The sequence below is a fragment of the Doryrhamphus excisus genome, chromosome 4, assembly GCF_030265055.1.
Source record: "Doryrhamphus excisus isolate RoL2022-K1 chromosome 4, RoL_Dexc_1.0, whole genome shotgun sequence".
Taxonomy (NCBI): Eukaryota; Metazoa; Chordata; class Actinopteri; order Syngnathiformes; family Syngnathidae; genus Doryrhamphus; species Doryrhamphus excisus.
The window spans coordinates 18,653,851-18,665,139 of record NC_080469.1 but is presented as its reverse complement, the minus strand read 5'-3'; the positions used below and the strand labels follow the sequence as shown (position 1 = coordinate 18,665,139).

Genomic DNA, 11,289 nt, shown 5'->3' with positions numbered 1-11,289 from the left:
ATCATATATGGGAAGGAGGAATGTTGCCCATTTGTAAACCTGGGAAGGACCTGAGTGATACTGGTATCTACAAACCTATCGCAGCAACATCCCATGTGGGCAAAACAATGGAGAACATGATTAATGAGGTACCATAGAGCCAGCATTATATTTAGAGGATGGGATAAGGGAAGCACAAGTTAACCGGGAAAGTCTTCTAGCTGTATTTTTGGATGTAGAGATATGATGATGGATATGATGTGGAAGGAGGGGTGGGTGATCAAACTTTGGAGGCTGGGGATAAGAGGAAGGATGGGTCAGTGCTTCAGGAACTTCCTAACAGAGAGGAAGAACTCCGTGAAAGTTGGGGGGAACATAGTTCTTGGTTCGTGGTGGAAAATTGTACACCTCAAGGCAGTATAGTCACCCTAGTCTGTTTTCAGTTCTGATCAATGATCAATTTAGTCGGGTGATGGCTCATTTGGGGTCTCCTTGTTTGCAGATGATGGAGCGATTTGGAAGAGGGGGAGAAATGTTGAGTTATTGGCAGGAAAGATACAGGAGGCAATTATTGCAATGGGGGGGGGGGGTGAGTAGGGATTTAGGTTTTCAGTGGGAGAGACAAAAGTAGTAGTGTTCACCAAAAAGATGAAACAATGTTGGATTAACACAAAACTTTGAGTAGTTGGAGGTGGTCCAGTCATTTAAATATTTGGGAATCTCACATTTACAAGACGTAAATGTGTTGATAGTAGTTGTTGATAGATGCAGGATCATGGGATGCCTTGGAGGCAGGGAAGGGGGAGCAAGTAGAGAAAGACTGACTAAATGCTACATGTTGCTTATAATAGATGACGGATGCACGGTTTATGGGTCTGCATCAAGGACAACGCAATAGGCCATGTATCAGAAAGTATCATTCATGTCTTCATAGACTGCAGACTGTACCAACAGATGAGAAGTGTGTTAATAAATACATTTAAGCCCACTAATATCTGGTCAAGGGAAGCAGCAGTATCAGAATGCGAGTGGAACCCTGCCTGGTTGCGTGGATCTCCAGCTACCTCACGATAGACCACAGCACGTCAGACTGAAGGACACCACGTCTGATACTGTGGTCAGCAGCATCAGTGATCCACAGGGCCCTGGACTGCCCCCCATCCTCTTCACTCTCTACACCGCGGACTTCCGTTACAACTCCAACTTGTGTCATATCCAGAAGTTTGCAGACGACACAGCCATTATGGGATTTATTCGAGATGACGAGGAGGAGGAGTACCGGAGCCTGGTGAGGGACTTTGTTGTCTGGTGCCACGATAACAACCTGCAGCTGAACACCTCCATTACTAAGGAGCTGGTCATCGACCTTGGGAGAAAAGACCCAGTCCAAGACCAGTTCTGCTGCTTTCAACATCTGCAGGAAGTTCCAGTGGATGTTCTACCAGTCTGTGGTCGCCAGCGCTCCTTTCCTGTGGCATGCTGGGGAAGGAGCACAATGAGGGGCAGACCTCTCTTGGCTGGAGAAGCTGATCAAGCGAGCCAGCTCAGTGGTCGGGATGAAGCTGGAACCTCTGGAAACAGTGGCAGAGAGGAGGACCCTGAACAAAACGCTGGTCGTTCTGGACGATGCCAGCCACTAGTGGCTGAAAATTAGTGGAGTTGAGTTGATCTTCTCAAGTTCAGGCAGACTCCATCACAGCAGAACTTACAACATGCAGAGCAAGAGGACATGTCTGCAAAAAGGATGGAGGAAGCGCAGCAGAAGCTAACAGGCTAGCACGTCTGCGGTGGAAGAAGTCGGCAAGGAATAAGCAGTAACTCTGTAATATGGAAGCACTTCCAATGACCAAGAAAAATATGAATTTAATCCATTTTGGAATAAGGCTGTGACACAAACAAATGTGGGAAAAAACACAGTGCTGTGAATACTTTCTGAATGTCCTGTATAAATAGGAATAATAATAATATCAATGGAATAAAAACAATATGATAGAATAAGAACCGGTCAAAGAAACACACTGTACACATAACCCAGGCCAATGTTACTTTCACCCCACACTTCTACTTACAACTCATATTCTCTGCTAGCAATACTGTAGGACAGTGATTTTCAACCACTGTGCCGCGGCACACTAGTGTGCCGTGAGAGATCGTCAGGTGTGCCGTGAGAAATTATCCAGTATCACTTTTTTTTTTATAAAGCGGTAGAAAATGAATGAATGAATGAATAATATTTATTAATCATTTTCTACAAATAGTATGTCATTGTCGAGTGTCCGTGCTGTAAAGACTGGCAGAGTAATGTAATATTCGTCCGTGTGGCAACACGGAGCTGATTGGCTCGTTCCTCCAACAGAATTAGTGATGCACTTGAGAAGTCGTGGTGAGTCATGGAGAAGTTTTTAAAAAGGACAACTGCAAACTCCGAACTGGGCCCTGGACAAGATTCTGACCCGGAGGAAGGTCCTAGTATGAGTGGTGGGAAAAAGAAAGCAAAGACGGTGAGCTCAAGGCAATATAGTGAAAGCTATCTTTCGTTTGGATTTACCGTCACCGGGGATGAGACAACACCTATTCCATTGTGCCTGGTATGTGGCGAGAAGCTATCCAACAGCGCCATGGTGCCAAGCAAGCTTAAACGCCATCTCCAAACGAAGACACCCGTCGCTTCAAAACAAGCCAATGGACTATTTTGTTCGCCAGCGTGTTAACACAGCGAAACAGGCAACGTTTATGAGAAGAACCACAAAAGGTAAATGAGAAAGCGCTCAAAGCTAGTTACCTAGTTGCCGAACTCGTTGCTAAATCCAAAAAGTCGCACACTGTGGCAGAGACATTAATACTACCTGCCTGTAAAACTAAGATTTTCTGATCTTCCTTTGGACAGTTTTTGGTTGACTGCTGCAAAGGAGTTCCCCATTCTGGCCAACAAAGCTGTTCTGACATTGCTCCCATTTTCCACAACATATCTGTGTGAGCTGAGCTTTTCAAGCCTAACTGCTAGTATAAAAACTAAAAACAGAGAGAGACTGAGAGCTGTTGAAGAAGAGCTTCGTGTGTGTGTCTTTCTCCCATTCCTGCTCGGATATCGGCTTTGTGTTCATCTAAACAGGCCCAGGTTTCACACTGACTGAGTACAAATAAATTACGAAATTATATTGTAATTAAATATACTGTGCAGTGTCATTTTGTAATATTTTTGGTTAGTGGTGTGCCACAAAATTTTTCCAATGTAAAAAATGTGCCGTGGTTCAAAAAAGGTTGAAAAACACTGCTGTAGGATACAACATTCATCACATGAGCTGTCTATGCTGTGGATGAATGTCAGAAAGTCCACTGGAGGTTTGGGCTGATTGGCCGATGATCTTCTAACTCATTCTGATCTGAGGCTGACCCCGGCCCCCCTCCTTCTCCTCTGTGTGTTCTCATGTGGTACACCATGTGAGCATTTCGAGAGAATTTTTTATCACAAACAGAGCAACTAAATGGTTTTTCTCCACTGTGTGTCCTCATATGTGATGCCATAGTTGAGCTTTGGGAGAATCGTTTACTACAAACTGAGCAACTGAAAGGTTTTTCTCCAGTGTGTGTCCTCATGTGTGATACCATAGTTGAGCTTTGGGAGAATTGTCTACCACAAACTGAGCAACTGAAAGGTTTTTCTCCAGTGTGTGTTGTCATGTGTGACACAAGGTATGACTTACGGGAGAATCGTTCGTCACAAACTGAACAACTAAAAGGTTTCTCTCTGGTGTGTGTCGTCATGTGTCGCACCAACGTTGACCTCTGAGCAAATTTATCGCCACAAACTGAGCAACTAAAAGATTTTTCTCCTGCATGTTCCCGCAAGTGTCGAGTCAAATTGCACTTTAGAGTAAAACTTTTATCACAAACTGAGCAGGTAAATGGTGTTTCCCCAGTGTGTGATCTCATGTGTCGAGCAAAATCTCTCGTATCAAAAAAGCTTTTAGCACAAATTGAACAGGTGACCTGTTTTTTTCCCGCCTTCTTTTTACAGAGTTTGTCGTCAGCGGCAGTCCTCATATCTCCTTCAGAGTCTGGATCCCTGTCCAAAGCTTCTTCATCCGCAGGACAGGATGTTGTGTGCTCGCTATCTGATAGTGGCGCCCAGAGATTGTCTGCTGGGGATCCTCCACGGCGGTCTCCACCAGCTTCTGTGGTCATGTGCTGTGCTGAGTCGCTGCTGCTTGGAGGCTCCGCCTCTCCGTTCTCCTCATTCAGACTGTGATGAAGCTGTGAGGACTCGGGTGGTTTGTCTTCATGGTCTTCAGTCTTCACAGAGACACTGGTCAGTGGCACCTTGATAAGATCAGCCTTGTCCCCCTCCTGAGTGATCCACACTTCCTCCTCTTCCTCTTTAATGTGGGGGTGCTGGGCATCCTCCTGCTTCAAAGTGAAGCGAGGTTCTTCTCGACCACCAATCTGTTGGGCGTCTGTAGGACACAAACACAAACACACTTTAGCTTGAGATGTTTCTCTTGATCTTATATGTGTCCTCACTCAGACATGTCAAATATCACATTCCACTTCTCTGATGATGGCGGAAAAAACTACAGTGGTGCCTTGGTTAGTGTCATTAATGGCTTCTAGATGGTCCGACTCAAACAAAAGCAGGTTTTTACTGTTACACAAATCAATTAAAGGGGACCTATGATGCTCATGTTGGGCCCTTTGTATTGAGTAGTGGACTCCTATAGAGCAGCTACACACCATAACCAGCACACAAAGGTTTCTAGATCTTCCACAATCTGCACCTATTCAGCTGTATTTCTTTGGATTTCGTGGTTCCCGCAAAAACTGTCTGTTTTAATTTATTCTACATTGTCAAGTGCATAGAAAGAGCTCTGGTTTGTCTCACTAACTGTATAAGAGTTGATAATAAAGGGTGATGTATCTTGCTGAAATGTGGGCTTTTAACATATAGCCATGTGTGTGATCCCCAATCGTTAGGTTAGTTTTTTTTTTTTAATCATTAGCTTGTCTACAGCATGGGTAACATGCAATGTCTTTTGCGGGACTACCAGTGTGTTAAAAACCCAGGCAGAGCCACTAATTGTGGTGGGAAAAGGCCATTGTAACCCCGCTTGCTCTATGCTATAATGCTACACACACAAGCGCTTTTGCTCCATGACTTCCAATAAACAAAGACAGTTAGGACACTGATAAACTGGTACTTACTGCAGGCTCTTCTGACTCTTCCACACCACCAAGTAACGTTGGAAAGGCGCAGGGCTTCAGCAAGTTTGGGGGCTAGTCCAGCTGCATAGTGGCCCATGTTCACTAAACAGTCTAGTGGGAAATGCCGTTGACAGATGAAAATGCATTTCTTTAGCTGGTAGGGAATCAGGAACTCCAACCACTTGTGGCTGATAAGGGGCGTCTTTAGGAATTGGAAACAAATGTGGCTTTGCTGGCAAGTAAACGGCAGAGCAGAGCTTGGGGGAGAGCGGAGAGTTTATATATAAGTAAGTCCGCCCCATGTGACGTCACAAAGGAACAGTTTTGCCTTGCCTTTTGAAAGCGTGCGTTTTGAGCCATCCCAAACTTCTTTCAAGGCTCACTTCCCAATGCACAAACGTCATTATCTGAAACTTTGGCATGGTTTAACACCAGAATACAATAATAGGTCAGAAAAGTGAAAAAAGCATCATAGGTCCCCTTTAAACCCTGCAGTATATTGAGGTAGCGGGTAGATTTCCAATATAGGCAAAGACAAATGTCCAAATCACGTCAAATATGTGAAGATTGTGTTTTAATCATTTTTAAAAAGTTAAATAAAACCATTAAAATAAATCGGTCGTCATTTCAACAAACATTCCTTCAAGTGACTCGAGTATCAAATTTGATTTGAGAGTTGCTAAAGGGAGATGGACAGCATAAATACCTTTACGATGAAACAAAACTCCGGTCTTGCTAACAGCTTCCAGTCGTTGTCGATGTTGCTCGTTCTCCTCTCTTAATCGAGAAAGTTCTTCTTCGTAGGACGCAATTTTTCTTTCAAACAGCGCCAATATTTCATCTGCCGCCGCCATTAGTCGCTCTTTCACCAATTCTTTCAACATGTTTTATGTTTGTATTCGATCGCACTTCGTGATGCCTGCGAATGGCGTCTACCTTGAAAAGTTGCTAACTTCCGCCTTTTTCTTCTTCGATTCCAGTTATAGAGCGCCGGAGCATTGTGACGTCACCCGGTCGTCATCTTGCGACGGTATTTAGTATTGAAGGCTGTTCAACATGCAAGCTGAAGAAAAGGAGCTGCAAGGTCACAATAAAATGGTCTTTCTTGTCAAAGAATGTGTGTGCGACAACTTAAACAATGCAATCCAATCATACGGAAGGATTCACAGACTTGTTTCGTAATCAGACTTGGTGAGATTAGAATGACCTTGCTTTACACGAGTAAAGCAGTTGTTATTAATTTGTTATTGCAGTTTTACATTAAATCATCTTTAAATAGCTGTCCAAAAACGTTCATTCACGGTCTCCAGGAGTTTTGGAGACCGGCAGAGGGCACCGGAACTCATCCCAAGCAGAACAACGCCCCCACCTGGCTGTTAGAGGCACGTGAGCCAGTGTACAACATTTCGGGCCAGTTCGCGATTTATCCTGTTTGCGTTTGTTTAAAGGGGTGAAATCATGCATAATCTTGGGATTGTTCCAAATTAAAATCAGACGCCTAATAACGCCGAGACCGACGCAAGATGGCAGAAGCGGCTCGGCTGCCGTAAAACCTCAATCGAAGAAGAAAAAGGCGTAAATTAGCAGCAATACTTGAAGAGGACAAGAGACAAAATGCGTGACGTCCAAGTAGTTTACTCGCTACAAGAAAACAGCAAAATGGTAAAAGAGTTGGCGAAGGAGCGACTAATGGCGGCGGCTGATGAAATATTGGCGCTGTTTGAAAGAACAATGGCGACGTACGAGGAGGAACTTTCTCGATTAAGAGAGGAGAACGAGCAACATCGACAACGTCTGGAAGCTGTTAGCAAGACTTGCATTATGCACCACGTCGAAGGTATGTTTGCGTGTTTACTACCTTCTACTTCATCATTCACTTTATGTGGCTAATATACGGAGCATTAAGTGTTGGAATTCCGACAGGACGATCCAAGATGGCGGCCAAAGAACACGACTGATGTGTAGTCTACTCTGTTGCTCTGATGCCTCCATCCTTGGCGGCCCCATCATGGCCATCATGCAAATTTAGGGTCGACAGTAATACTCTAAGCCACATCAGAGTGGGTCCAATACCACCTTGGCATGACTCAGTGAATGCTAGCATGGTCCTGAGTCTGGTCCTGTGCCTCTCTGTAGTCATAGACCCGACCCCTGCGGGGCTCTGGTCCTGGTCCTCCGGCAGCTTTACAAGGATGGGGCATATCCAGTCCTGGATGTAGTCCAGCTGGTCCATCAGGTTCCAGCAGCCAAGCAGAATGAGGAATAATTCCCTCCTGCCCTCTGTTCTGCTGCTTGTTGGAAGAAGTCAAATGAGTAAATAAGTCATAATATAATAAAATAATAAATATGCCCCCCACGCAGCCCACCACCACAGCTGAAGAACTCCAGGGAAAGCCTGTGGTTGTGTGACTCATGTATGGTTCAACCACAACATGGTGCTGCTTTCTTTGTTCCCACCGCCACCAGGTTGCTTTCCATGGACGCCACCTTTGGCTCATTGTTTCGCTGACTGTTTCCATCTGAAAGTCCCACTCTGCCATCTTCACCTCCAGGGTGAGCGGTCGGCCGTGTTGTCATGATGGTCGACTGACAGAAGAGGCTTTTTCATTAGGGTTCAGGGACCTTAGCATATATCAGGATACTTATGGGAAGTGCCAGGATATGCTGATATCAAAGGATATCAAATGTCAATTCAGCAGAGTCTTGTATAAAAAGCTACAAAGCTTAACCCTCCTCTTGTGTTAGGGTCGGCACTGACCCGTTTTACATTTTAATGCATAAAAAGAATCACATAACATTTGTTTATTGCATCAAGGCTTTTTGACTTTGTCAGGAAACTCTATTTCAACAAAATAAAAACAAAAAATATTTTTACTACATTTTAAAATGGTCTGGTTGAAATTATGACCATTGTATTGTTAGGGTTGGTTTTGACCCGGTTATAATAATATGACTATAAAGCAATATTTTGAGCCACAACTGAAATCATAAGTGTACAATTAGCCAACACAATGACAACCGGCTCCTCTTCTCATCATGTAAGCTTCAGGGGATTCTCATTTTGACCGGTTTTCCAGTATACCAGCAGAAAAACAAGGTCCAGACATGTGAGGTGAATTCACTCATTTGACTGGCTGATTTGACATTGACAATTTGGATCATGGAAAGAATGGCAAGAAGTACAGTGAACCAAGATCTGGACCTGTTCTGCTTTTTGATTTCAGTTTATACTAAAGTTCTGTTGCTGAAAACAATAACTTTTTCTACCTTTTCTTGACATAAATATATATAGGTCAAAATTGACCCGAACACCATAGATGTTTCTTTAGTGATTAACACTAAAATGAATGATTTAAGAGATATTTTCTATAGCCCTCAGTAATAGCCAGGTAACAAAAGAGCCTTCAATTTATTAATATGATTCTTTTGAGTTTCATTTTACAATTTTTGGAAATTGAAATCGAGGGGTATAGTGACAAAAAAGGCCTACATGCCCACAACAAAAGTATTAAAACCAACATTTTCATGGATGAGGAGCCTCAGAAGGTAACCAAGACATGAGAGGCAAATTTGATGGTAACTTATTGTTTTTAGTGTATTTTATAGCTGATTTAATGCCCGGGTCAAAACCGACCCGTTAACATAAGAGATGATACTAGAAAGCTAACACAAGAGGTAGGTTAAGCCATATGATGAAATAGACTTGTGTCAAATAAAACACATGTATTTATTGGTAACAATCTGGCTAACTAATGGATGTCATTGCACACATTGCTACTACATGTACCTGTAATGCCCGTGCTTGTCATGAAGGAAGATATAGTCACCCACGCCATTCCACCTGCATATGGAAGATATTGTTATCACACTCTTGTTTTCTTGACACAGACAAACGAATTGTGAAGGATGGCCACTGTGGAAATATACTCATCCAGCCCGAGTCACACACACAACCACACCAGCTAACCCTGCTAGCTTCCATTCACGCTCTGGAAGAGGAGATTCAGCCAATTTCGCCGGCGTTTATCAGCATTTCACCGTTTGGAGAGGGCGGGGGTTGTTCGGTGTTTAGAATGATTGAGCGGTCCGCCGAGTAAATACTTCCCCACACCAACGTTCCTTCTCGTCACCATGACAGCATTTCATTCATCTTGTATATCATTCACAGTCACCAAGTCAGCTTGTTCCCGTTATCGTTTATAACAGTATACGTCTTTTTCTTTCATTGGAAGAATCTATAGCGCTGTACCTTTATCACAAATATCACCCAACCCTTGTTTTCTTCAACATAAGAACAACGTTTGATCACTGAAAAGAAGAAAACGCTAAGGTGTCTTTGTGTCCTGCAGACTTCCAGCAGTTGAGTGGTGGTCAAGAGGAGCCTGCCCCTCAGCCGCAGGGGGGGAGCTCCGCTTGGAAGCACGAGGATTCCCGCCCCCCCCACGTTAAAGAGGAAGAAAACGAACACTGGAGCGTTCAGGAGGGAGAGCGTCTTCCAGGGCAGCAGGAAGCTGATCTCACCAGGGTACCACTGACCGGTGTCTCTGTGAAGACCGAATCCCATGAAGACAAACCACCTGAGTCCTCACAGCTTCATCACAGTCCGAGTGAGGAGAACGGAGGGGTGGAGCCTCCAAGCAGCAGCGGCTCACCACAGTACATGATCACAGAAGCTGATGGAGACCACTGTGGAGGATCCCCAGCAGACAAGCTCTTAGCTCCGCTATCAGATAGCGAGTACACCAACAGGGACACCCAAGAAGCTCTGAGCAGCGATGCGGACTGTGAAGGTGATTTGAGGACTGCCACTGACGACAAACACTCAAAAAAGAAGACGGGTGAAAAGCGTTTTACTTGCTTGTTTTGTGCCAAAGGCTTTCATTTTAAGAGTGACTTGACTCGACACATGTGGGCGCACACAGGAGAAAAACCCTTTCGATGCTCGGTTTGTGATGTAAGCTGTTCTTATAAGAGTGAGCTGACTCAACACATGCGAACACACACAGGAGAGAAACCTTACAGTTGTTTAGTTTGTGGTGATAAGTTTGCTCAGAAGTACACGTTGACAAGACACACAAGAACACACACAGGAGAGAAACCGTTTAGTTGTTCAGCTTGTGGTAAATGCTTCTCTGAAAAGTCACACAGACTATCACACATGAAAACACACACAGGAGAAAAACCTTTCAGTTGTCCAGTTTGTGGTAGAAGATTCTCTCATAAGTCAACTATGGTATCACACATGACAACACATACGGGAGAGAAAGCCTTTGAGTGCTCACTTTGTTCTAAAAGGTTTTCGCATAAGAGTGATTTGATTCGTCACGTAAGAAGACACACAGGAGAAAAACCTTTTAGATGCTCAGTGTGTGGTAAAATGTTTTCACAGAAGAGTGATTTGATTCGACACACCAGGACACACACGGGAGAAAAACCTTTTAGTTGCTCGGTTTGTAGTAAAAGATTCTCTGAAAAGTCTCACATGCTGTCACACATGAGAACACACACAGGAGAAAAACCTTTTAGATGCTCAGTCTGCAGTCAAAGTTATTCTTGTAAGACCACTTTGACAGCACACATGCAGACACACCAAGGGCAATAAAGTATTTCTGTTCAATGCTGAAGTGTGATGTTATGGAGAAAGTGATGATTCACTTGCTGCGCCATTAAGCAACATGGATTGTGGACTGTTCCTCACCTCCCTTGTGTTGGACTACACATACACGTGCTCAGACTGTAATTTCCAGCTTCATCAACATGTCCCTGTGGTTCATGCAGACAGGGCAAGCTAACAACAGATCATGGAGACAATTCCACATGTGCCGCCAGCCTTTGTTATAAAGACCGCTTCTATTGTGACCTCTTTGATGTTCTTCTTTCTTCTCCTTCTCGGCTCTCATCGGATTCACCTTACCGTAAATATCGCTGCCAAATGGCAGCAGTGCCACGTCACGTGGCTGGGTGCATGCTGGAGCCTATCCCAGCTGTCTTGGGCGAGAGGTGGGGTCCACCCTGGACTGGTGGCCAGCCAATCACAGGGCACATATAAACAAACACCCATTCCCACCCACATTCATACCTATGGACAATTTGATTGAAGCTAACATGTTT

General features: G+C 44.2%; 2 protein-coding genes across 3 annotated transcripts; one reads left to right on the top strand and one right to left on the bottom strand.

Annotated features, from left to right (window-relative positions):
* Positions 1-1,835: 1,835 nt before the first annotated feature.
* Positions 1,836-6,122, bottom strand: LOC131127600 (zinc finger protein 691-like). Of its 2 annotated transcripts, XM_058069656.1 has the most exons (3): positions 5,885-6,122; positions 5,179-5,289; positions 1,836-4,433 (listed from the first exon to the last, which is right to left on the bottom strand). In XM_058069656.1, the coding sequence occupies exons 1-3, from the start codon at positions 6,060-6,062 to the stop codon at positions 3,304-3,306; spliced, it is 1,419 nt and encodes a 472-aa protein (XP_057925639.1). In that variant the 5' UTR covers positions 6,063-6,122; the 3' UTR covers positions 1,836-3,303. The 2 variants fall into 2 exon arrangements, with proteins under 2 accessions (XP_057925639.1, XP_057925640.1); XM_058069657.1 differs by lacking the exon at positions 5,179-5,289.
* Positions 6,123-6,535: 413 nt separating this feature from the next.
* On the top strand, positions 6,536-11,054 carry LOC131127597 (gastrula zinc finger protein XlCGF57.1-like). Its single transcript, XM_058069652.1, has 2 exons — positions 6,536-7,015; positions 9,528-11,054. Exons 1-2 carry the CDS (start codon positions 6,793-6,795, stop codon positions 10,778-10,780), a joined length of 1,476 nt encoding a protein of 491 aa, XP_057925635.1. The 5' UTR covers positions 6,536-6,792; the 3' UTR covers positions 10,781-11,054.
* Positions 11,055-11,289: the final 235 nt, after the last annotated feature.